Genomic DNA, 27,823 nt, shown 5'->3' on the forward strand with positions numbered 1-27,823 from the left:
CCAAGAAATGGCCAGAACCATGATCAATGAAACAAATGTAGCAAAGCACTTTTGGGCAGAAGCTGTAAATACAGCGTGTTACATTCAGAATAGAATCTCTATTAGACCTATTCTGGATAAGACTCCCTATGAACTGTGTAAGGGAAGAAAACCCAACATCTCATATTTTCATCCTTTTGGATGCATTTGCTTTATATTAAATACTAAAGAACATCTGAACAAGTTTGATTCCAAAGCACAAAAAGGTATTATGTTAGGATACTCAGAACGCTCTAAAGGCTACAGAGTATACAACACAGAAACCAAAATTGTGGAGGAATCAATTCATGTTAGATTTGATGATAAGCTTGACCCTGAAAAGTCAAAGCTAGTTGAAAAGTTTGCAGATTTAGAGATCACTCTGGTAGAATCTGAGAAAACTCCAGAAGCAACTGTCACTCCAGACTCTGAAGAAATTAAATCTCCAGAAATTCCAAGGAAAGTCAAGAGTCGTAGCAACGTATCTGAAGATTTGATTTTGGGAAACAAAGATGAACCTGTTAGAACCAGATCTACCTTCAGAACTTCTGAAGATATTGCTCTGGGACTAGTGTCTCTGATTGAGCCTACGTCCTGTGATGAAGCTCTTCAAGATAATGATTGGGTGGCAGCTATGCAAGAAGAGTTAGATCAATTCTCCAAGAATGATGTCTGGGATCTCGTTCCTAAACCCAGAGGCACTCATGTCATTGGAACCAGATGGGTTTTCAGAAACAAACTGAACGAGAAAGGAGAAGTTGTCAGAAACAAAGCCCGACTGGTAGCTCAAGGTTATAGTCAACAAGAAGGTATTGATTATAATGAAACCTTTGCTCCAGTCGCGAGGTTAGAATCTATTCGTCTTCTTGTATCTTTTGCTATTAATCATTCTATCAAATTATACCAAATGGATGTCAAGAGTGCATTTCTAAATGGTTATATTTCAGAAGAAGTGTATGTAAATCAACCTCCAGGTTTTGAAAATTCAAACTTTCCAGAACATGTTTTCAAACTTAAAAAATCTCTATATGGACTTAAACAAGCTCCCAGAGCTTGGTATGAACGTCTGAGCAATTTTCTTCTGGAACAAAATTTTATCAGAGGGAAAGTTGATTCTACACTCTTCTGTAAAAATCATAAAAATGATCTCATGATATGCCAAATTTATGTTGATGACATTATTTTTGGTTCTGCTAATATCTCTGTTTGCCAAGAATTTTCTAAGTTAATGCAGGCAGAATTTGAAATGAGTTTAATGCAAGAATTAAAGTTCTTTCTGGGAATTCAAATTAATCAAACTCCAGAAGTCACATACATTCATCAAAGCAAGTACATTAAAGACGTTCTGAAGAAGTTTGATATGTCTGAATGCAACTCTGCAAAAACTCCTATGCACCCAACTTGCATTCTGGAAAAGGAAGAGGTAAGCAACAAGGTTTGTCAGAAGCTCTATCGAGGTATGATAGGCTCTCTTCTCTATCTGACTGCTACTCGTCCTGATATTCTCTTTAGCGTCTGTCTTTGTGCCAGATTCCAATCAGATCCTAGAGAATCTCATTTAACAGCTGTTAAGAGAATTCTTAAGTATCTGAAAGGAACTCCTAACCTGGGCCTGATGTATGAGAAAACATCAGAGTATAGGCTTTCTGGTTATTGTGATGCAGATTATGCAGGAGATAGAATAGAACGAAAAAGCACATCTGGAAATTGCCAGCTTCTGGGAAACAATCTAATCTCCTGGGCTAGCAAAAGACAGTCAACTATCGCTCTATCAACTGCAGAAGCAGAATATATCTCAGCATCACTGTGCACAACTCAGATGCTCTGGATGAAACATCAGCTAGAAGATCTTCAAATCTTTGAGAGTAACATTCCTATCCTTTGTGATAATACTGCTGCTATTTGTTTGAGTAAGAATCCTATTTTACATTCCAGAGCCAAACACATAGAAATTAAACATCATTTTATTAGAGACTATGTTCAGAAAGGGATAGTAACGCTGAAGTTCATTGATACAGAACATCAATGGGCAGATATCTTTACTAAGCCTCTAGCTGAAGATAGATTTCTTTTCATCTTAGAAAATCTGAACATTAAAAATTGCCCTGAATGAAGTATGGCTCTGAAAAATATAAAATAAGATTCTGATAAAAACAAATATGATTCTGTCTCTGACTCTGATGCTTCTACATTGTTAAGAAGATATCTGAGTTAGAAATCTTCAGAACCAATCTCTTGGTATTCCTGAAGATCAGATACATCAACGCGTGGAACTCTGAAGCGTCAAACTTTAGAACTTCTAGACAGCTGTCAAGAAATTCAAAAGGCAGACGTTTGAGTTTTCCTCGAGCAGTGTGCAAACTGTGGGATTAGACATTCATTTATGAGCTGTAATCATTTTTCCCCCCAAGCGTGCCATTTTGAGTTTTGTGTCTAACGCTGGTATGTGTGTCGTTTTGCATGCGTTTTTTACTTAGGTATATAAACACTTTTCTCACATTTCACACACTTATCACTCTTCACTCACTCTTAAACCCTAAACCCTCTCTCGAAGTTTTCTCTGCAACTCCTTCAGTTCTTCATCTTCTTCATCAATTTTCTTCATGAATCCTCAAGAGCAAGAAGTTTTTAACTTCTCCCAACAAGTGGAATCTAGTTCCAATCCCCAAACCTCAAACACTCAAACACCCATGGTTATAGGCGTCACCACGACCCCAGTCTACAAAGAACCTCACATTCTTGAACGTGAACAACACATAAACCTTTCAACTCCCTTTGAAGGTTTAGATGTACTGTGTGAATCGCTGGTAGATTTTGAGAATTTAAGAAGAAATGGCGTTGATCTCACTAGGGAACTTCGTCAACAAGGTTGGGAAACCTACTTCGACAGGCTTTATGGTCCAATCTATCCTCTTCTGGTGAAGGAGTTCTGGAGATGTGCAGATGCTGATGACCAGTTCATTGTTTCTTTTGTTCTGGGTGTGAAGATTGTCATCACTGAAGCATCAATTGCTTCCTTGCTAAACATGGAGAAAGCTGGAGGTAAAAGGATTTACAATATTCCTCCAAGGTCAAAACGCATCACTGAAGTCATCAACCCTACAATCTTCAAACCTAATGTTGAAGGAAACCCCTCTAAGAACAAGGAGCTTCATCAGAACCTCCGAGTTTGGCTGAAGATTATTCTGGGAACAATCCATCATCGTCCAGCCTCCAACTCTTCAGATTACATAAATGCTGATCAGAAATGCATCCTTTACTGTATTCAGAAGGGTATCCAGATCAACCTCCCTGTTCTCCTCTTCAGATATCTGAGGGATTCAGTCAGAGAAACCAGGAATAACATGAAGCCCAGATCCTACATTCCTCTGGGTAGATTGCTCTCTGACATCTTCATTGAGCATGGGCTGGTAGATGCTCTGGAGAAGACCAGATGTATGGATGATCTGGCAATTGATGTGGGAAAGCCTCTGAATGCCAAAAACCTGAGGAGCATGGGAATCATCAAAGACATTAGAGTCAAGCCAACTATGGATGTGTCCTGGGAATCTCTAAAAGATCAGAGGAAGATGCCTCATGGCCTTGCCAGGTTCTTCAAGAATGAACCCAAGAATGCCATTGCTATCTACCTTCAGGATCGTCTGGATGAAGGCGTTGATATTTCTGATTTCCGCCTTGAAGACTGTCTGGACTCTGTAGAAGATCTTGTCAGATACAAGAGAGGTGTCTCTGAGAAACAGATAGCTGCTGAGGCAAGGAAAGCAAAGAAAGCCAGACTTGGAGAAACCTCTGGCAGCAAAACTTCAGCACCTCTGAATGTCTCTTCTGGTAAGTCTATTCCTCCTGTCTCCTCTGCATCTATAATGGCTTCCTCTAACCCTCTCTCTTCTCAACCAATATATACCACCTCTGAAATACCACCCTCAATCACCAGAACCTCCCAACCAACACCAGTTCTAAACATAGCTAGAACCTTCATTCCTCCCTCTCAACCTATACAAACCCACCAAAGCACTTCTTCTTCCTCATCCTCTGAATATGAATCACCTCCTTACCTTTCCCCTTCTTCTGACCAAGAGTTCTCTGACCAAGAGTCCTCTGACCAAGAACACTCTGACCCTAACTCCCCAACAATAGCTGAAATTTATGCTAAAAATTTCGCTCCACAACCCTCAAGACAATCTGAAGTAACCTCACCCCTCCAAACTTCACTTCCACCACAACAAACAACAACCTTACCCTCTGAAACTCAACCATCTAATCCCTTCACCTCTAATATCACTCCACCATTTATTCCCGCTGTACCTGGACCAGACTCTGACCCATTAGACCTAAATCCACTATATGCTTCATCCCCCAGTCTTCAACCAGACGCAGATTCTGAACTTCAAGCAGAATCTGAACCTCAACAAACTGAACCTCAACCTCTAAATCTCAGCCCTCAAAACTCTCCACCTCATTCACCTGAACCTGAACCTGAACTTACCATACCTACCCTTGAGGAGGCCATTATACAGGTTGCAGAAGCCTCAGTCCAGAAGATCAAGTCTCTGGCTAAAAACTCTGAAGTTAGTGATGATCCTAAATCTGTTAGGACACACTGGAACAGAGTCATTAGTTGGATGACCTCTGAGTCTTATAGGCTGAAGAGTATCTCTGAACAAGTCAGAAATGGCTACATCAGAGACTCTGAGGAAAGACTCCAAGAGAGACTGGCTAGAGAAGCTGAGGCCAAGAGATTAGAGGAAGAAAGATTGGCTAAGGAAGCTGAGGAAGAAGCAAAGAGGTTGGAAGAAGAACGCCTGGCAAAGGAAGCAGAACTTCTAAGGATTCAGGAAGCTGAAGCCAAGGCTCAGGCAGATGCAGAAGCCCAAGCTGCTGCTGAAGCTGAAGCTCAACAGGCTCTGATTCAGGGGGAGTCTTCCTCTGCGATCCCTCTGATTCTTAACACTCTGAAAGAGATAAAGCAAGATCAGCAAGAGATCAAGAAAGATCAGAATGAGCTACGTGCCAGGATGGACAAGCAAGATGCTTTGAATGAAAACATCCAGAACATGTTTGCCATGTTGCTTCAGAGACTTCCTCAACCTCCAAACCCTTAGGCACTTAGGATTTATTTTGTTTGCTTGCTTAGTGTTTTTGCTTCTGACTTCTTTTTAGCTCTGATATTCTTCTTTGAATCTGATGTTTTTGACTGTTGTTTGCCTTTGTGCTTTTTAATGAAGTGTTTTTCTCTTTATTATTCTGTTTATTTTTTTTATGCCTTTTTGATTATGCCAAAAAGGGGGAGAAATTATTAAATAGCTCTGATGAAAATTATGTCTAAAACCTTAAGCATTCTGCAACAATTGTAGAAATAGCTCTGATATAAATAGCTTTGATTAAATAACTCTAACATTAAAATTAAGAAATTGCAGAATGTTTTCAGATCTCATTGCTTGGAAAGCTCTGGTAAGAACTTCTGAACTCCCTAGCGCTAACTCAGGGGGAGCTTTTGTCTATCTGATCTAATATTTTTCATGTTTCATCTGATAATTTTTATTTGTTTTGTCATCATCAAAAAGGGGGAGATTGTAAGAACAAAAATTGTTCTACAACAGACTCCATGATTTTGATGATAACAAAGGATGAAACCAAAAATGGCACCCTAACGAAAAGTTTCTAAGTGTGCAGGGTTCTAAAGAAAGAAGAAATAAATCTGATGATGTCATCAGATGCACAACAAGATCAGATACAAATTATCAAGTATCAGAAGCATCTAAAGTGGAATCTCGTTTCAAGAAGCTCTGACTCTGGACAAAACTGCAAGTATCAGAAGCATCTGAACATGAAGTAAAGTCTAGAAGCTCTGACTCTGAACAAATGCCTTCTGTAACTCTGAAGTTATCAGCGCTATCTGAACTCTCAAGAGATAACATCAGAAGCAAGATTCTCCAGATACACGAAGACTCTAATCAGAATTATTAATCATGATGAAGTAACGTTTAAGCCAAGTTAAAGTTCTGCAAATGGATTTCCTCAATTAGAAAGAGACGTTAATCTCCACTTCCAAGAGAGAAGATACTACTTGTGGTAAGTAGTCACTTCTAAGAGAAAAAGTCTACTGCAGAAGCTATTAATGGAATGGCGTAACTACATCTCAATATCCAACAGATTCAACGCTACTTCAACTCTACTTCAACTCCTATAAATAGAGAAGAAATCTCAGTCAGCATAACAAGAAATCACTAGCCAAAACTATACTGAAATTATATCACGCTCAAAAAAAACATCTTTGTTCTTCAAAGAATTTCACTAAGCTTTTGCTTATCAAGTGAAAAATTTGTTCTCAAGTTTGTAATATTTGCTTTCTTAGAAGCACTCTAGATTACACATCCTGTATCTAATTTTTATTTGATTTCCTCAAGTGACTCTTGGTAGTCTGTAGACTTGAGAGGACTAAGAGATTTTCTTCTCTCTTAGGGGTTGTTTGTAATCTTTCAAGATTAGTGGATTAAGTCCTTGTTGAAGGCGAAATCACCTTGGCCGGGTGGACTGGAGTAGCTTTGTGTTATAAGCGAACCAGTATAAAATCATTGTGTGATTTCATTTTGCAAAAGCGCTTATTTTTCAAACAATTCAAACCCCCCCTTTCTTGTTTTTCTCACCTTCAAGAGGTTTTATGCAGAAACCTATGTTAGATTACTTTGAAGTGTTTGCGCCTATAGCAAGACATCAAACAATAAGGCTGGTGATTGTGATAGCTGCTAACAGGAATTGACATCTGATGCATTTATACGTGAAATCTGCATTTCTGAATGGTCTATTAGAAGAAGAGGTTTATGTGTTACAACCTCCTGGATTTGAGAAAAAGAATCAAAAAGGGATGGTGTACAGATTACACAAAGCTTTGTATGGACTAAAGCAAGCCCCTAGAGCTCGGAATCTGAAAATTGACTCATTTTTCAAGAAGTGGGGATTTCAGAAATGTGAGATGAAGTATGGTGTCTATGTTAAGCATACTTCTGAAGGCAATATGATTTTGGTGTGTTTGTATGTTGATGATATATTGCTAATAGGAAGTTGTGAACATGAGATAACTAAGTTCAAGGAGAAGCTGATGAATGAGTTTGAGATGACTGATATAGGAAATATGGTTTATTTTCTAGGGATGAAGATTATGTACTCTGAAAAAGGCATAATTTTACATCAGCAGAAATCTGAACTGGAGCTTTTGAAGAGAATTGAGTTGCTGAATTGTAAAGTTGTTGTCACACATGCTGATACAAATCAAAAATTGGATTCTAATTTTGATGGTGACGGTGTAGATGCGACAACGTTCGAGAAATTGGTAGGTTCTCTGAGGTATTTGTGTAATATCATACCTGATATTTACTATACAGTTGAAATGGTGAGTAAGTTTATTAGTAGACCGAAGTGGTCTCATTATCAAACTGCTATTAGAATTCTGAGGTATATAAAGGGAACTCTGTAGTATGGAGTTTTGTTCCTTTTGATTCTGAAACTGACTTAGAACTTTTGAGTTACTCAGATTCTGATTGGTGTGAAGACAAAGTTGACATAAGAAGTATTTCTTGGTACTTGTTTAAGTTTCTGGGAAGTCCTATTTCTTGGTGTTTCAAGAAGCAACTAGTTGTTGCTTTGTCAACTTGTGAAGCAGAATATATTGCAGGTGTTGTGATTGCATGTCAAGCTGTGTGACTTCTGAATTTATTATAGGATCTGAAGATCAAAGTAAATAAGCCTCTGGAGTTGATGATTAATAACAAGTCTGCAATCAATCTTGCCAAGAATCTACTGTTACATGGGAGAAGCAAGTATATTGAGACTAATTATCACATTCTGAGAAATCAGGTTCAGAATGGAGTGCTCAAAGGTTGTGCATTATAACATCCAGAAGCAGTTGTCAGATGTTCTGACGAATGCGATCAAGACTGATCAATTTTTCCGCTTGAGAGATGAAATTGGTGTTGTTAGTTTTGGTTAAGTTGAATATGAATTAAGGGATGATGTTATAATTAATTCATTTTCAGAAACTTGTAGATAGAGTTTGTTAGAGAATGATTTAGTATTTTCTCTTAAGTCTCGCTTGTATTTAAACAAGTGAGTACTATGATTATTTATCATTATTTCTTTTCTAGTATGTCTGTGCAATCATTTATAATCATTTTTAGAATAGTAGAAATTTATAATTATTCTCTCTTCTCTTTTATTTTTATTATTCATCTTTATCGCATTATACACCAACAATAAGAACACTTTATTTATATTCATTTTATGAATATTATACCAGTGACAAAAACTGATGCATGTGTCTAAACGAGGTGTCCTTCGATGATATAATTGAGCACTTGGTTGTCAAAAATAATACCGTATAACTCTTCAATGGGTGTGTGTACTATTTATTCAAAGCAAAACAAGTTGAATCGGTGTAGGTTTCGGAGTTTATTGCCAGTGGATTTGTGTCGGTGAGTTTGTTACTCTAAAGTGAGGCCAAACTGGAAGATAAGGACTAAAGTTTCTGTATAGTGCACAAATTCCTTGGTAACTAACATGGATGACACTGACACATTTTTATAATATGCCATCAATTATTCTACCCAATCTCATTTTTTTTGTATTCTAATGAGATCAAGTTTGAATGCACTCATAAATAAAAGGATGCTTAAATTTCAGACTGTTTGATTAAGATCAGACAATTAAAATTTTATATTAAAGAAAAACAGAAAGTGTTTGATCAAAATTGGATTGTTGTGATGTGTTCACTATACCAGGTTGCATGTGGTAGTGACTACATCTAATTCAAATTTATTCTCTTGCTGTACATGCATTTTAGAGAAGAGTTAGTTAGTATGACAACCTGTCAAGATCTGTTTTAGTGTTTATTTCTTTTGTATCCATAGGCATATATGGATGCTACTTTTTATATTATATAGTTTTAGTAAAGTAATATAAATCATTTTGGATTCTTTTTTAGGGTCATAATTTGATCACTTTAATAAATTTCTTGGTGAAGTGGAAATGTTCACATTTTTGTTTGAATGCACATGTCAAATTCATGATTAAGAGAAGAATTTTGACTTTCAAATGATGTGTTAATATTTTATTGAAACATATATGGAAGTGGAGAATTTTGAGGTATATATAATGCAAGTGTTCATATCTAGCTTAATCTTCTTGTCTACCGATCTTAAGCCTGTCATAAGCAAATAAATTTATATAATTAGCCAACTAATGCAAATAAATTTCAAGTAAACATGTAACTATTAAGAGATTAATTTACATATTTATGTAGTGTTTCTTAACCATGAATTTCACTAAAATATATCTGAGTACCCAAATATTAATAGTGTGTTTGGAAGAAATATTTTAAGGAAAAAATAATTCTTTTTGAAGGAATTTAATATAGTATGATCAAAATTTATTTATTAGATAAAAAATTATAAAATATTGTTAAAATGATGTAAATTTATGAAATATTTTTATTTAAATTAAAATTTAAACGACATTACAAAGTAAAATAAAATAAAATTACTCCTTAACTCTATATAATATAAAAGTTTAATTGCAATTTCGATTCCCCTATTTTATTTTATTTTGAATTTTGATTTCCATTTTAAAATTCACGATTTTAGTCTTTTTTTTGAGTTTTGGATTGGATTTTGATCTTTTAGGAGACTAAAATCCAACACAAAAACTTAAAAAAGATCAAGAATATAATTTTTAAAATAGATGGACCAAAATAAAATAGAGCGACCAAAATTGTAATTAAACCTAATATAAATATTAAATTTTTTATTATTAAATTTTCAAATTTTATAAGATGATCCTCGTATTTTATAAAAAATTTAAAATTTTAAAAACATGCAAAGAAAGTCCTTAATAATTTTTAAATTTTACAAATTAGTCCCTTCAAATTTTCAAAATTTTATTTCATATTTTCATATTTTATATTTGGTCCAAATATTTTAAAATTTATGAAAATAATCCTAAAAATGTAACAATCATTTTAATTCTCCATCTAAATAAAATAATTTAAAAATTAATTAATTTCAATTGAATCATTTAAATTACTTAAAATTTTAAATTTCTTCAAAATTGTCAATTACCTCGTCCAGACACAAACAATAAGTGATTTCTAAAATATCTCCATAAAACCATATGACATTATTTGTCTGATTTTATGATGTTTAAATGAATGCAAAACAATTTAATATGAGATAGTCAAATCTTTCTCAACTCTATAGAGTTCTATGAAGGTCATACATGTGTGTTCTATTTTTATACCCATTATCTAAAACGAATATTGATACTAAAGAATCTTTTAAGGACGTGTGAATAGAGAAAATGAAAATATCGTGAATGAGTGAAGATTAAGCCAATAAGAGTAGTGTTTGCTACCCATACCATAATGCCTACTCAAATAATCAATCGATCATAAATGATGGTTGTCACAATGTTGTCTCATAAGACTAGTGTTTGCCTATACATACCACACTTGTACATTTTTCAGAACACAACCAATCGAACCTTTTATCTTTCTACTTTATATAACAATTATGTTTTTCTTAGGAAACTTTTTTCCTCTTCTGGGGGAAAATAGGAATTACAACTACCTTTTTGCTGGATAGAATACCAAAGGGAAAGAATATCCATCATCAATTAAGATGAACATATCAAGGATAAACTTGCATTTGAAACAAAAACGAATCCGCTCTGGAAAAAGAATCAAAGAAGTAAATTACCTTTTACAGTTTATTGGGTAAATTAACACATGCAAAGTACTTAACATCAAGAAGAATATTACTAGTTACTGGGTAATAAGCTCTCGGGGACCAAAATATCTATCTAGGTAAGAACTAGAAAGAAACGGTCAAACAAGACTCAACCCAATGAGGATATAACTCAAGGGGAGTGGTTTCATCCAAATAATGAACTGGGGAGGAAACTGAAATAATAATCATCCATGAGGAAATAACTTAGTGGGGAAGGGAGAAAAGAAAAACTTTTTCTTCTTAAAGGGATGACACTCTACAATTGAAGGATGACATACACACCAAATCTGCACTGGGAGATAATATCACCAAGGTAGGGGATCAGAAGAAAAATCAATGCGATAAAAATGCACAATGAAATATCTGATGCTGGGTTTTATGCATGTATATGCACGAGTATGTATATGATTATGCCGACAAACGAGCACAAAGGATACAAATAACACAATTTTGAATCATCACAATTAGATGTTAGGCTAATCTCAACAAGGTGGAGCACCAACTGGAGAACCTGCTAGGGATGAAAATAAATCATCAAGGGTATAAAATCCTAACTGCAAGATGAATTCAACTCTGGTTGGGGAAGGACATGGAGAATCATGCATCCAACCTGAAATGTTGAGGATAAAGAGGGACCTACTGAGAATCCTAACAAATCAACGCTGCGAGGAATTTTAAGTCGACACTATATCACATGGGAGACAACCTTGCAGGGGACTGGCAGGAAGAGCTTCTATCAGAAGATGGAAGTCCGTTGGGGTCTTAAGTCATAATCAAGGGATAAAACTCTGAGTGAGGAGAACCATATGCTCTACTAGGGATTTCATCAATAAAACATCTCTGTGGAGATTTTGCTAGGGATACAATGATCTGCCAGGACAGATCAAAGACCACAAAACTTCTCTAATAATCTTCAGATTCTTCTGGAGATTGAGAAATAAACCAATTATAAGGCACCAAAATAACAATCGGATTTTCTGACTCACGCAGAGGAGAAACTGTCACGGCTATGCAACGCAAATAAATGTGTTGGGTATTTGGAAACCAAATAAAGGTTCCAAGATATTTCGAGATTCATTCATCAAGTCACAAACTAGGAGATGCAAAAACATGAATGCCTCAGCTGGGGAAATATGAACTGTTAAAGGAACAAATCATCAGCTCAACTGGGGATGAATGACGAACAGTTAGGGAGGATAAAGTCACCAAACAAGTATTTGGAGAAGACCAACAAACGCTTCACACATCAAGACTTACCATTTGTGAGATTGTTGTTGACGTTCCTTTTTGAAATTGATTATTCTTAAAGTATATGCCTTATTATTTTAAGAAAAATGATTATTCATTAAATTATTTCAACATTATCATCATAAAAAATTCAATTTTAAGACAGAAATAAATAAGAATAAAAAAAATTGGATAAAGGCTCAACTTTATTGAATAGAATGGTAGTCTGCAAATTGTGAGACTCTATGTGTATTTATAAAGTTTGAAAATGGTAATTTACATGGAAATGGCTACATTGAATATAATGACCAATGCTTGCCCTACCAACTTCAAAAGCCATTGTGCTCGTCTTCGGTTGAGAATGGTGAATCAGAACCAAATGACCGCTCAAAAACTACTTCAAAGGTTAGGACCGACCAAATGCACTTACTTGCCATAACCCCTAATTTTTTCCTAGATTTCCCCAAGGTGGGGTACTCAATCTACCGGGATGAATTTGTTGTTTTATGTCTCTAACTTTTGCCTGGATCGCTCTTTCGGGTTTTCAATCCATCGAGGCGCTCATTTTTGCCTAAGCCGCCCTTTCGGGTTTTCAACTTAGTGAGCTGTTCTTTTTCTTTTTTAGGCGAAGTATTTCTTGACTGCATCAGCGTTCACAGGACGAGTGAACTCTTCACCATCCATAGTTGTAAGAATCAAAGCACCGCCTGAGAAGGCTCTCTTAACAACATATGGGCCTTCATAATTAGGAGTCCATTTGCCCATAACATCAGGTTTGAAAGATAAGATCTTCTTGAGCATGAGGTCACCTTCTCTGAACACACGAGGCTTGACCTTCTTATCAAAAAAATTCTTCATTCTCTGCTGATATAACTGACGGTGACACATGACAGTCAATCTCTTCTCTTCAATCAAATTCAGTTGGTCATATCTGGTCCAACATCATTCAGCTTCTGTCAACCTGGCTTCTATCAAAATACGCAATGACGGGATCTCAACCTCCATGGGAAGCACAACTTCCATGCCATAAACGAGAGAGAAAGGGGTTTCCCCTGTTGAAGTGCGGATGGATGTATGTACCCATGCAAAGCAAATGGGAGCATCGCATGCCAATATTTGTATGTCACAACCATCTTCTGGATGATCTTCTTGACGTTCTTATTCGCAGCTTCAACATCCCCATTCATCTTAGGTCTACAGGGAGAAGAATTATGATGTGAAATCTTAAAGTCTTTGCAAAGAGCTTCCACCATATTATTATTCAAGTTCGATCCATTATCAGTAATGGTCTTACTTGGCACACCATAACGACATATAATCTGATTCTTGATGAACCAGACCACCACCTGCTTGGTCACATTTGCATATGATGCCGCTTCAACCCACTTTGTGAAGTAATCAATAGCCACCAAAATGAAATCATGTCCGTTTGAAGCTTCGGGCTCAATCATACCAATCATATCAATTCCCCACATGGAGAAGGGTCATGGAGAGGAAGTGACATTCAACAGTGTCGGAGGAACATGAATCTTATCTGCATAAATTTGACACTTGTGGCATTTCTTCACAAACTTGCAACAGTTAGATTCCATTGTCAGCCAATAGTAACATGCACTCAACATCTTCTTTACCATAGCATGTCCATTGGAATGAGTACCAAAGGAACCTTCATGGACTTCAATTATCAACAAGTCTTCTTCGTGTCTATCCACGCATCTGAGCAAAACCATATCAAAAGTTCTCTTATAAAGCACATCACCATTCAAGTAGAAGTTACCAGCTAATCTTCTCAAAGATGCCCCAGACGGGTAAATCTAACTTTGGAGGAAACATTTGATATCATAATACCATGGCTTTTCATCTTTGACTTCTTCAATAGAAAACACGTGAGCTGGCCTATCAAGACACATCACGGTCAAATTGGGAACCTCATTCCAAAATTTCACCATAATCATTGAAGCTAATGTTGCAAGAGCATCTGCCATCCTGTTTTCATCTTGAGGGATATGATGATACTCAACCTTTGTAAAGAAAGATAAAATCCTCCTCGCATAATCTTTATACAGTATCAAACCGGTTTGATTCGTCTCCCATTCACCTTTAATTTGATTCACAACCAAAGTTGAATCTCCATAGACGTCGAGATACTTGATTCTAAGATCAATGGCTTCTTCAAGCCCCAATGACATTACCATATGAATTAACAGCTCCATTAAATACCATGCCCCAACGGGAACCAGGTTCTAGCCCTTCTTCAAGCAATGGTTCATCACAATCTTTCATCTTCAAGTACAAAATCTCTTCGTCAGGAAAATCATACTCCACTGACTGATAATCTTCAATAGGCTGGTGAGCCAAATGGTCAGCCAAGACACTACCTTTAATTGCTTTTTGAGATCGGTATTCAATATCATATTCAGATAACAACAACTGCCAATGGGCAATCCTCTCAGTTAAAGAAGGCTTCTAAAAAATATACTTGATTGGATCCATTTTGGATATCAATCAAGTAGTATGATTCGACATATATTATGGAGATGCTTAGCAGACCAAGCCAATGCGCAACATGTCTTCTCAAGCATAAAATATCGAGTCTCACAATCGGTGAACTTCTTATTGAGGTAGTAAATTGCATATTCTTTCTTCCCGGATTCATCTTGTTGAACAAGAACACAACCCATACTCTCTTCAAGCACAATCAAATACATGATCAAAGGTTTTCCTTCAATAGGCGGAGACAGAATCAGAGGCTCAAGCAGATACTCTTTGATATTATCAAAAGCTTTTTGGAAATCTTCGGTTCAATCACAAGACTGATCTTTCCGAAGAAGCTTGAATATAGGTGCATATGTGGCAGTCATATGCGATATAAATCTCGAAATGTAATTTAAGCGGCCGAGAAAACCTCTGACTTGCTTCTCAATTTTGGGCGCAGGCATCTCTTGTATTGCTTTGTCCTTGGCAGGATCAACTTCAATACCCTTCTCACTGACAATAAAGCCCAACAACTTACCAGAGCGAACACCAAAAGTACACTTATTGGGATTCAAGCAGAGTTTATACTTCCTCAAGCGCTGGAATAACTTCAACAAATGCTCAATATATTCTTCTTCATCACTTGATTTAGCAATCATATCATCAACATTAACTTCGGTCTCTTTATGCATCATATCATAAAAAAGAGTGGTCATATCGCTCTGGTACCTTGCACCAACATTCTTTAAACCGAAAGGCATCAATCGATAACAAAATGTTCCCCAATGTGTAATGAATGTGGTTTTCTCCGTATCTTCGGGTGCCATCTTGATCTGATTATAACCGGAAAATCCGTCCATAAACAAAAAGACTTTGAATTTAGTTGTATTATCTACCAACATATTAATGTGTGGCAGAGGAAAATCATCTTACTGGATTTATTCAAATCTCTATAATCAACACACATACTGACTTTTCCATCTTTCTTAGGAATAGGCACACTATTTTCCACCCACTGCGGATATTCGGAGGTAACAAGGAAACCAACATCAATCTGCTTCTGCACTTCCTACTTAATCTTCACTACCATATTAGGATGAGTTCTTCTCAACTTCTGCTTGACCGGCGGGCATTCTGGCTTCAAAGGAAATCTATGCTCCACAATCTCAGAATCCAAACCAGGAATGTCTTGATAGGACCAAGCAAATACATCGGAATACTCTCGAAGAAGATTAATCAACCCCTTCTTAGCTTCTGGACACAATTGAGACCCAATCTTGACTTCCTTCACATCATCATCAAAACCCAAGTTGACTAATTCAATATGCTCTTCAAACGGCTGAATGACTTTTTCCTCATGCTCAAACAAATAGGATAACTCATCAGATACTTCTTCATCATCATTCTCTTCCTCACCTTCAAACACAGGGAAATCAAAGTTTGGAGAGGGAGTATGATCATTACATTCAATGGGTTTGAGAACCAACCTGCATAATGATTTGATATTTTGATTTTAGATAAGTGGAGTGCAAACAAATATTATGAAGATGGAAAGATTATTATTTATTTATGTTTTTTTTTGTGATTACCATTTAAAAAAAAAAGAAATAAAAAATAAAAATAAACATCATAGATGTGGATGAATAAAATTGTATTTTTATTGATGATAATAAGGAAATGTCCAACAATGTTTCACTTCTCCCTTAGGCATAGGAGAAGGATTTTCTTGAAATAATAAAAACAAATTAATTCGAATGGTGCATAACAACAGGAACATCAACAGTAACCCAATTGTTGCAAGTCTGGCTGTGCGTTACAAAGTTGTCACAAACTTCGTCTTCATCACTGTCCTCGATAATGGCACCTGAGTGTTGATCATCCTTGTGAATGAACCCTCCACTACGGAAAACGTCTTGCATAGCCTTGACATTGGTGTTGAATGACCCTTGCTTAAATCCCAGCCCTGCTCTATTCTTATTCTCAATTACTTCCACAACGCGACCCCATCTATCGGTGCTACCAGTCTGGACAATCTCTTTGGAATCCTTTTGAGAAGACATGGGTGCCCCAGCCTTCTTCAACTCATCAGCAACAGACAAAGCTTGGAACGGTGTTCCAACTTATTCCTCAACATCTACATAAGTAAAGGATGACAAAAGGCTTACCAACAATGCTTTCTCTCCACCCACAATGACAAACTTGCCGTTCTTCACAAATTTCAGCTTCTAGTGTAAAGTAGACGTCACAGCGCCAACTTCATGGATCCAAGGCCTTCCCAACAAACATCTGTCATACCCCAAAATTTTCCATTCTTTTCGCTTTTTCATCTGACTATAACTTGATATCCATCTAACCTCATTTATGCTCATTCACATTCATTCATTCATTCATGATTAACATCTGCTAACAGGTATCATGGATTCAGGATTTGGGGTTGATAAAATCAAGATTAGATTGAAGTTTATGGTATTGCACATCATATGGATTGAAACCCTGATTCATGACTTTGTTAGTCAAGGATTTTGTGCATGACCTTTGGTTTGGTTGATATTCATCTGGTTTGATTCATAGCGTGACCAAAGTCATTTGGGTCGAGATATTGTGGTTCATATCCGTTTGTCTATGAGAAAATATGCATTTTTACCTGGGTTGACCTTTGGTCAACTATTGACTTTTTGGTCAACCAGTTGACCAAAGTCAACCATCATCCTCTAAATCTTTAATCATGTGATCCATAATCAATTCATTTTTTTTCGAATTAATTCTAGAATTTTTTACTTGATTTTTGAGGTTCAAATTTGATTTTAATTCAAAATTTGATCCTTGAGATTCAAATCGACTTTGGAGAATTAGTTTGATTTTATAACCATTTCATCATTTCCCTTAGCCGATTAATTTTAGAAAATATTGTTTTTAATTTTAAAATCCAATTGGACCATTCTACGTATCCAACAACTATCCATAGTCCAAATTCCACATCCAAATAATAATCTAGTAATATATAATAACCCATTATCCATAATCCAGTTACAGTACAAACCTGAAACCATTATCCAATGATGTTTTACACATCCAATAAAACAAATAAGGGGCCTGTTGGAGATTCTGTCATCTGTATCAGAGTATGCTCACCCTCCAATAAGACCCAGGGATGAAGAGGTGGTTCGTAGGTTGATCAACCACCAAAGATTTTCCTTTGAAAACCCAAAAGTCACATATCCGCATGTTAAAGAAAATGTTGTGATGCAGGCGCATTTCTATAGGCAATTTGTTGGTGGTAATCTATCATTGGACCAGAGAGAGGTATTGCTTTCTGCGAACAGGCCGCCGCAGGCAAAGGTGGATGTAATATCGAGCAATGGTTGGATGAACATGGCTCTCCTCGCTATGGATGTAAGTCAAACAGTGACACAAGGAATGTGTGAGTGAAATTCAATGATGTTGCAGCTTCCACACTTCACAAAGGATTTGTCTAAGAAATGCCAAGAGAACGCAGGGAGGAGTATATAAGTTGTCTTTGATTTATTAGAGATGGAGAATGACGAAAGACGAGAATTGTTGAACATGACTGATTCTTAGCTTTTGGATATTTCCCCATTTTGCAATCGATTTTCCATATGAGATCGCGGACAAAGGCCATCTGCAAACTAAAATGAGCACAATCCAAAGCTGCACCAACGCACACCAATTTCATCCAAACCGAAACATCAAACCAGCTGAAGCAAATGTAAGCTGCTGCAACAGAAAACGCAGTAGCCAAACCAACATTCCGAGCTGCTACACAATGTATCCAAGTTACCGCACACGCCAGCTATTAAACCAAAAGCAAGCCATCATCAAAAGTGGCTACAACAACAAACTCAACGGCGGAAAAACACGAGTACGCAATGCATTTTCAGCATGACGGTACAGCTGCAACAATAAGCCGCGACGCAATCCAAGCATCATCAGAAACAGCAAGAGCAACACCGCCGCAGCAACACGCACCAGCTGGAGCCGGCGGCGACACGAGCCAAAGCCAAGCCAGCAATTCAACGACAACCAACCTAACTTTAATAGTCCATCCTTTAACTAACAAGTTGCCGACATGAAGCAGAGTTTGAGCACGTCAAGAGAACGCAACCCTGCATCATAGTAAAGCAGTGAGTAAACGATATGTAACAGTAACACAACCAACTTCAATTTTCAATCGTTTTTCTAACAGAAATCTCCATGGCAACTAAACATGTTGACATTACATTTAAAGAAATTACTAGCATATCCAAATCCAGCTCTACGCGAGCGACTCATACAGGTTGTATTCAAAGACGGTCTTTTCCAATGGAAGCAACTCGATAACCTTGATGTTCTCGCAAAAGAAAACATGGCGAAGATGAGTAGCAATTCAGCATTGCAAGTGAGAAGCACGCAAACCCGGAGAAGCTGGAAAGTTATTCAAATAAAACTAGTTGTAACTAATCAAGTTTTAGCAAACACTTAACATAATTTCCAATCTAACTCACTTAAACTAACATAACTGTTTTTTCTTCGCCTCTAACTAATCCCTAACCTTCCCTAACTAACGGTGTAAATAACTCAGACCAATGCTATTAACAGGTTACTTAACGCACTAACCACCAGTTCATTAACATAGCACTCTAACAAGCTGGCAGTAGAGGATTAATTCTCATAATTCTAGCTTAATCAAATGATAACTAATTAACAGTTCATAACAGAAACTTTAACTTCTAACAAATTCACATTGTGAAATCTAACAGAGTTATCGCTGCCCTACTACCCGATTCTGTTAACATCACGATCCCATTAAATTCAGAGCCTCACAATTCATTTTGGGATTTCCCTTTTTTTTCTTCTGGAATTGCTCATACTCTCCATCCTCTCAAACTTCATTATACGCTCAGAATCACCAATCACTGTTAGAGCTTCAACATCAGAAGCTCTAATCAGTGGAGCTTCGACCTCAACACTCCCACTCTCCCTCACAGAGTGGCGCGATGAGAACGCAAAACAGTAGAAAGGAAATCAAGAAGAAGTAAAGCAAAAAAGAAGGAGACAAGAGTCGCACAAGAAGAAGGAGCAAAGTACATGTTTCAATTCGGTAAGTTTTCTCGTATTTTTCCGCTTTCGTTACGACTCTGCGTGTGTTGGGCTCGTCACGATTGGAAGGTGACTTTACGGTTGGAGGTTTAGCTTGCTTTTAGATCTTGAATTCTCCGCGTTCATCTGCCATCGCCTCGTTGCGTTCGTCCGTTATTGCCTCGCCGTGAATTACCGTCTGAAACGCGTTAATGATGAACATGACGGCACGAAGAAGTTGCGAATCCATGATGTTGATTGATGGAATTTTGGATCACATCATCGTGAGAACGTCGAACACGACCACAATCTTGATCAGAATCGCTGCGCAATCGCTTCGGCAACCTAACGTTTTTCAGCTCGTGGTAGAGACGCTAGAGGCGTGTGTCTCTTCCTGCTGCAAGTACCAAGAGGAGTGCACTCATGCCTTCCTTGAATTTTTGGCCGGTTGGGCCTAAGGACCAAACAATTCATTCCGTATACCCCTCATATCCAGGCCCAACCTCCTTTCTTTCTTGGTTTTTCTTTTTTTGCATTAGCTTAAAACTTTGATTTAGTTTAATTAAAACTTTAGGTTAATTAGAAGCTTAGTTTAATTAAATTTTAGAATGTTAATAATAATTTAATTAGGAATAATTAGAAGTTTTAGAATTAGGCTTCTAGATTTAGTTAGAATAATCAGGTTTTAGAACTTAACTAGAATTTTAGATAACTAGATTTTGATTAGGTTAGAATAATTAGATGTTAAAAATAATTAGGTTGTTAGAATTTTTTTTTATATTTCTAATTAGATAACTAGAATTAGACTATAATGGATAGAGTTAATTGAGTTTAATTAGAATTTTCATGATTTTAATTTTAATTTAATATCCATAATTGTGAAAGGACTGTTTTGCCCCTAGGTTAGAAATAGTATAATATTTTTGCATGTTCCCCTAGTTTTAGGACTTAGAAAATAATTCCAAATAACATTAACCCTTTAGGTAGTTGTACACTCAATTCAACTAATTTTCCCCCACCGATTTAGGTCGATAAAAGTACGCTTTGATCGACAAAATCCTTTGATTGTGCTTAATTCCCCAAGCTTAGTCGAGTGATCAAAAGACCCTTAATCACTAGATAAAGCAAATCCGTGTGATCAAGATGCTGGATACTGGACCTCCAAGTTCAATCAAGATTCGAAGATCAAGATCGAGAGTTCAAGCAATTCAAATCAGTACAAGACATGACTACTATTCAAGCACTACAAAGGTAAAAAATAAACACTTGTTTTTCATGAGCCAAGTTATGTGCCATGAGTCTTAAGTAATAGAGAAGGAATGGGAATGGAGAATTCCTACCCCCGTTCTGAGTATCTTTAGGTGCAGGATTAATGATCTGTTTGCTCGTTGTATTAACCTCTATTCATAGGCTTTAGCACAATTTGATTCAAATTGATTGACAAGCCTCTTCATTCTTCAAAGACAACCTTTCATCATGGGATGATGCAAGGAAATTCAACTTCAACACTCATCGGTTATGATGCAAATTGCACGTCATGAGCCTTAAGTAGTAGAGAAGGAATGGGACTGGAGAATTCCTACCCCCATTCTGGATATCTTTGGGTATCGGACGAATGACCTAGTGCTCACTATATTCATCTCTATTCATAGACTTTAGTGTAATTTAAATCAAATAATTGATAAGTCTCTCTACACAGATTGAAGAACAGATTAAAGATCAGACTGAAGATCAGACTTCCACCTTTCAGGATTTCTTTTCTATCCTTTTGTTCTCCCAGTAAAACTAAAACCATTTTGTGAATTAACTCAAAAACAATTAACCCTACGATTAGGATTGTACGAAACGAGCCTTAAGAAATGGAGAAGGAATGGGACTAGAGAATTCCTACCCCCATTTTGAATATCTTTGGGTGCGGGACGAATGACCCAGTTGCTCACTATATTCATCTCCATTCATAGACTTTAGTACGATTCAAGTCATGACCCCATTTCAGAATAAAAGCAAACTCACCTCATCAAACTGAGGTTTGCCTTTGGGCTTCTTTTTCAGTTCAAAACCTTTTCAGAAAGGACGTGTTACTTCCGTTCTACCGTGAATGACGCTTAAGCCTCCATGAGCGAGCAAGCAATGTTTAACTGCTAGAGTGCGATCTGAGTTCATCCATTCTACCGCAAACAGACAGACTCTTAAAGCTCCCATGCTCAAGCATATAAGCCAGTCGATAGTAGAACGCGAATGTTAATACTGTCCATTAAAAACAACTAACGCATCCGTCCTAGTTCCATGAACTACAGAGCTCTGATTTCTTCATTGCACGAATGCGGATACGTAGGCACGAGGGCCCAAATCCTTGGCGAACACAATTATATATTAACCCCCGTTTCCCTCTTTCGCGAGTAACCTTCAGATAATAACACATATCCTTTCAAAGAACATTCAAAACGGTTCCCGTGGAGTACCATGGATGTTAGGGGTGCTAATACCTTCCCATTGCATAACCGACTTCCTTACCCATTTCTCTTTCCCCCGGGTTTTATCGATGTTTTCCCTTTCCTTCGGGAATAAATAAAGTTCGATGGCGACTCTGTTGTATCTTTGAGCGTGCGGTGCACTCGGGTATAATTCGCGTAGCTTCAGATGGCGACTCTGATGGGGATCCTTTCCTAAGCAAGTTAAGCCCAGTTTTGTTTGTTCTCCTTATGAGAGTAGGTATTTACCTTTATTTCTTTACTCGATTTATTTATGTTATTTATCGCATTATTTTACTGCTTTAAATATTCATATGCTGTATTCTGGATATTATATGTCATATCTGTTGGGATGAGATGATACTATGTGAGAGAAGCTCTACACCCGAGCTTGAGCATACACACATGATAGATTCGTGGATAGTCGTGTCGACCTGCGTTTTGCGCATTGGGTTGTCACGAGAACCACACCCAGACTAGACTCACTTGAAAGTACTTTTGTCCTATGAAAATTCACTACGACAGGGTATTTTCATTTGACTCGATGACTCTGGGATACCTTTTAGGGACCACCTTTGAGGATTATTACACACCTGTGAGAGGGATATTGGGTTTTATATGCAGGAAACCAAGACCCTTCATACCATTGATCTCTTACATAGGTCGGACCTTTGATCCTATATTAAGTTATGTGGACAGGTTATTATTCATATTTTTCATATCACATCAGATTATTGATCATAGGCTGAGTTATCCAGACTGTCTAGGTCATGCCGGACCTTTGATCTTATATTATATGATGCGGCCAGATTATCCAGAATATCCAAATTATACTGAACTATTGAATATATGATGCTTGCATATCGTTACATCATTTTGAAGTTAATTTTTACATGTACATTTCTAGGGAATTCAAGAGACAAGTCTTTGTTTGAGTGATCATTAGAGAATGGATCCTACTAGAAAAGGTGTTTATAGCTACAAGTTTGTGTAACCTTCTTTGAAGACATTGAGAGGATTGGGAGCTCGCCTGGTTTTCAACAACAAAGACAAGTTCAAGGATGCCTATGGGAATCTCTTAGGCATGTTTAACATTGAGGTCAACATTACAGCTCTTCACACTCTAGTGCAGTTCTACGACCCTCCTTTGAGATGCTTCACATTCTAGGATTACCAGTTGGCTCCTACTATGGAGGAATACTCACACATTCTGGGGATTGAGATTAAGGATCAGGCTCCCTTTGTCCCTACAAAGGAACTTCCTAAGCCTCAACATCTAGCTGAAATCCTCCACATAGGGAAGAAGGAGGTGGAGCTCAATCTTAAACCTAAGGGTGGGACCCATGGGTTTGCCTTGAATTTTTTGGTTGACAAGGCTATTACATTTGCTGAAGCTGAGAGTTGGGATGCCTTCAACACTATCTTCGCTTTGGTCATATATGGGATCGTGTTGTTCCCAAACTTGGAAGAATTTATTGACTTGGCTTCTATCTATCTCTTCATGGCCCAGAATCTCGTTCCTACTCTTCTTGCAGACACATACTACTTCATCCACGTGAGGAATGAGAAGAAGAAGGGGACTATCGTGTGTTGTACCCCCCTGTTGTATAGATGGTTTATTTCGCATCTATCCAAAAAGGGTCCTTTTATTGACAACGAGGGAAATTTGAAATGGTCTCAAAGGATCATGTCCGTCACAGTTGAAGACATCTTCTGGTATTTTAGAGTTTACGACGGTGTTGAGATCATCATGGATTATGGTAACTTACCCAATGTACCCCTTCTAGGTACAAAGGATGGAATTAACTATAACCCAAGAATAACATTGCGCTAGTTGGGCTACCGATGGTAAACAAGCCATATTCCTAGCTTCTAGAGGAGTTTGTTTTGTATGAAGGGGTTGACAACTCAAAGTTCCAGAAGAGGATTATCTAAGCCTGGGGAGATATCCATCGTCATGGAAGGGCTGAATTGGGAAAGAAGAACTGTATTGCAAAGGAAGCCTACACTCAGTGGGTTAAGGAGAGAGTCAAAGAGTTTTTATTGCCATTTCCGCTTGAACCTTCCATGATCATCAAGCCTGTTGAGCCTGTTGTTGCTCCCATTTCATAGGTTGACAAACTCAAGGGGATTATCAAAGCGTTAGAGAAGGAGAATGTTGATCTCCGATCTAACCTCGGTAAGCTCACCTTGGAGAAAGAGAACCTGAAGTTTAATCTCAACCAGAAAAGGGACCGAGCAACCAAGACCGCCAAAGAGATCCAGGAAGAACAACACAAAAGAAGGAAAGTAGGTGACAGGTATCTTGTTAGATATGGGCATACCCAAGAGATATGCATACTCCTCCAACATGGGCATAGGCTGATAGTCGGGAAAAGTGAAGCACTGATAGAGAGGGACATATAACTACACCAAGACACTCAAAAGTCCTTCAACCACATCAGTAGATAATACAGACAAGAGCTTCCCATGAAGTTGCTTGAAGTCCAAGGGATCTAATACAAAGGATGACAACTTCCTTAACTCTTTCAAGTCGGGACATTTGAAACTGTACTTCTTAGTGTTCCTTTGCGCACAATACATGGTCTGAAAATATTTTCAAATAAGACCTTAGTTTCCTTGAAATTTATTTTCTGTGATGAATGCTATGTTGCGTATGTATGCATGAATGCGACAATCACACACAAGGGATCACACACAAGGCAAACACAAACAAAGGTCAAGGGATGGATCAAATCATCATCAAGATCAATCATCCATTTTGGTGGATTATTGCTTTCACCTCATCAACACCCATGTTTCATTGGTATTGATGAGACTGATCGGATCAAAAGGTTTATTGTGAGTCATGAGCATGGAGTCGGGTTAAGAACCATCCCAAAAGAGTGTATTAAGGGTAAAAACCTGTAGATCATGTTCTAAAAAGTTACTAGAGTATTGATCCTATCTATCGAATACTATAGGTTAGGATGACTGACTCATCAACCCATAGTATTCTCAAGAGAAACTTGTCTGAGTGTAGTATCGCGTAACAACTATTATAAAGTCACTTGAACAGTATCCGCACTACGTCCTAAAATAGACCAAGTTGGGTTAAATGTTCTACGGTCCTCAGCTTCTCGGACCCCCAATTTAGAGAAGGTAATGTCTATCTACGACTTACTCGTGTGACATCAATAACTCCAAAGAGGTCTCCACTGAGTGGGGGATCTCATGTCAACTCTTTCAGGACCACTCCTTTAAAGTCAACATGACTATACCACCCTCCTATCTTAGATTGCACTCAAGTTCGGGTTAGAACTTATCTCACTACACAGAGATCACCAAGCACAATAGACAAAGTATCACACAACAATATATACAAACAAACAGCAAATATACAAATATATATACACACAAAAAAGTAGGCTAAACCCACTGAGGACTATTACTCAGTAGAGTCGCCACTTAATTTCTGTAGCGGTAAACTTGACGTCAATAAAACCAGAGTCGCCACCACGCTTTTATTGTTTCTAAAGGAAAAGGGAAATGTCAGAGATTATAGGTAAGGGGGTTTGTTACACAGAGGAAAGGTGTTAGCACCCAAAGTGTCCTAGGTACTCCTAGGGAGCCCTTTTTTTGTGTGCAAGTGATTTGGTCAAAATGATGTTTGATAAAAAAATAGAATGGGAAGATGAGAAAATTATTCATTAATTATATTTTTGTGTTTGACAAGACCTTCGGTCTTATGCCTACGTACCAACATAAAAATAAGGGATCAAAACCTCATAGTGCGTGGTAAAAATTTCAAAGAATTTGGTGAATTGATTTTAATCGAAAGTTTAACAGAAAAGGTACAAAAGGCCAAAGATTTGAATGAGGTTGTTAATTCTTTTTGTCTTTTTGAAATTAAAGTCAATATTGTTAAGTTCATTCATAAACTTGTTTAAGAAAAGATTTCAAAATTCATTAGCATAAGGCCAAAGTTACTAATCATTAAAACATGTCTAAGTTAGAAAACACAAACAAAGAAAGTTTTTGAAAAGTGGGAGAGATTTTGAAATTTAAGAAGTGGAAGGAAATGAAGGGACTATCCTAGACAAAAATTAAAAGTTAAGAGTTGAAAAGATCTGACTAATGGGATGCAATCCACAAGACAAGAATGTCAGATAAAAACCCATTTTCCTTTGGACTTTTGAGAAATCAACAAGCATAAACAACCAAGAAAACCATATAAAGACCAATGCATCAAATAAAGATAGCCATAACATCCAAGCACACAATCCAATAACTAGCAGTCATCAATTTCTTCCAATGCATCAGATGAAAGTATTCCTTGGTTAACTCAGAACAATCATCAGACATCAACAAATGAGTCAAAGTCATTCAAGGATTTTGCATCAGATGAAAGGTATAGGCAAGGATAACTCAGTCTCATATAGTGGCATTGGCCAAGTCCTCAAAGCATAGGGGAAGTTGCCTAATTCTAAGTCCAAGAGCTCAGAACAAGTCCAATAGTCCACCAAGATATTTTTTAGGGTTTTTGTTGTTATTATGTGTTTTAAGGTCCTAAGACCACAAACAACATGAAAACAAACAAATAATATATACAATCACAAGGTATGGCTCAAGTGAGCAGAGTGAAAAGGACTAAAACATAAACAAGTTACATGAAACATAAATGACAGATGAATGATAAATGTATTGAAATTTAAATTGCATTAAGTAAATGAATTGAAAGTAAAGAAAAATTAATAAAATGTTAGTCAAATGTTAGTGAAGAGTTTTAATTGTTAAGTCATTCTTTGGAGAACACTCAACCATTCATTCACAAGCATGAATCCTTGAACCAAGACATCATCCATGAGAAGGGATCCAACTTGGATAAATCAACAAGTATGTCACTAGCTCTCATGAAAGAAAAAAAAAGGTCAAGTCTTCATACAACGCCATGAAGAATGAGAGACTTACAATCTCACTTACAAGAATGATATGCCTTTTGGGACAAATTTAGCTATATGTTAAGCAATCATAATTGGACTTATGTAGAAGTTACAACTATCTGAGGCCGGGCAATAGAAATATAGGTGTTAATGCATGTTAGAGATTTGGTACAAAGAACCAAACTCCTAAAACATACCACACACTAAAAAAAGGGAGGGACCTATCTCAGTCTGGCTCATGTTGATTCATATGACACAAGGTCATTGATGAATCAACTAGCATTCAACATGAAGAGAATTCATTGGTCAATGATGGATTGGGGGAGAATAGGGATGAATATGAAGAGGGAAGGGGAAATAGAAACCCAAATTGATCATAGGAGGAGTTTCATCTGATCAATACTATCCATTCATTTTGGGAGATGAATGCATATTTCATCTATCCCCTAAATCCAATAGTATTGGTCAAACAAAAGTCAAATCAACCATGATCAAGGCCAAGTAGAATGTCAAACATCATATGACCATAAAAATGGCTCAACATAATTTTCAAGCAATTATTCAATTAAAAATAAAATTAAAATGAATTAAAATGCATTTTAAAATGGACAAAACCTCAAATCCATTCAAAACACCAAATAAATTGCCAAGGGATTTATCCTAGGTCAAACAAGGCCAAAAGACCTTAGACAAAAAAAATCATAATTTTTGGAAAGTCAGAAGTATTTTAAAAATATTTAAAACAACATGAAAATCATTTAATTCATGAAAAATATCAAAATTAATCCAAAAAATTAGTTTAATTTAGAATATGGAAGAGGAAAATATTTAAAGATTTTTGGTGAAAGTCCCATATTTT

At 37.0% G+C, this 27,823-nt stretch overlaps 1 protein-coding gene and 1 long non-coding RNA gene across 2 annotated transcripts; one reads left to right on the plus strand and one right to left on the minus strand.

The window, feature by feature from the left end:
- Positions 1-17,466: 17,466 nt before the first annotated feature.
- LOC127075238 (uncharacterized) lies at positions 17,467-20,046 on the minus strand. Its single transcript, XR_007786275.1, has 2 exons — positions 19,581-20,046; positions 17,467-18,619 (listed from the first exon to the last, which is right to left on the minus strand). It is a non-coding gene; the product is annotated as an uncharacterized LOC127075238 (long non-coding RNA).
- Positions 20,047-23,231: 3,185 nt separating this feature from the next.
- On the plus strand, positions 23,232-23,876 carry LOC127137207 (uncharacterized). The gene has a single exon (XM_051063690.1). The coding sequence runs from the start codon at positions 23,232-23,234 to the stop codon at positions 23,874-23,876; it is 645 nt and encodes a 214-aa protein (XP_050919647.1).
- The last annotated feature ends 3,947 nt before the right edge of the window (positions 23,877-27,823 follow it).

Source organism: Lathyrus oleraceus, chromosome 4 (genome assembly GCF_024323335.1).
Source record: "Lathyrus oleraceus cultivar Zhongwan6 chromosome 4, CAAS_Psat_ZW6_1.0, whole genome shotgun sequence".
NCBI classification, from domain to species: Eukaryota; Viridiplantae; Streptophyta; class Magnoliopsida; order Fabales; family Fabaceae; genus Lathyrus; species Lathyrus oleraceus.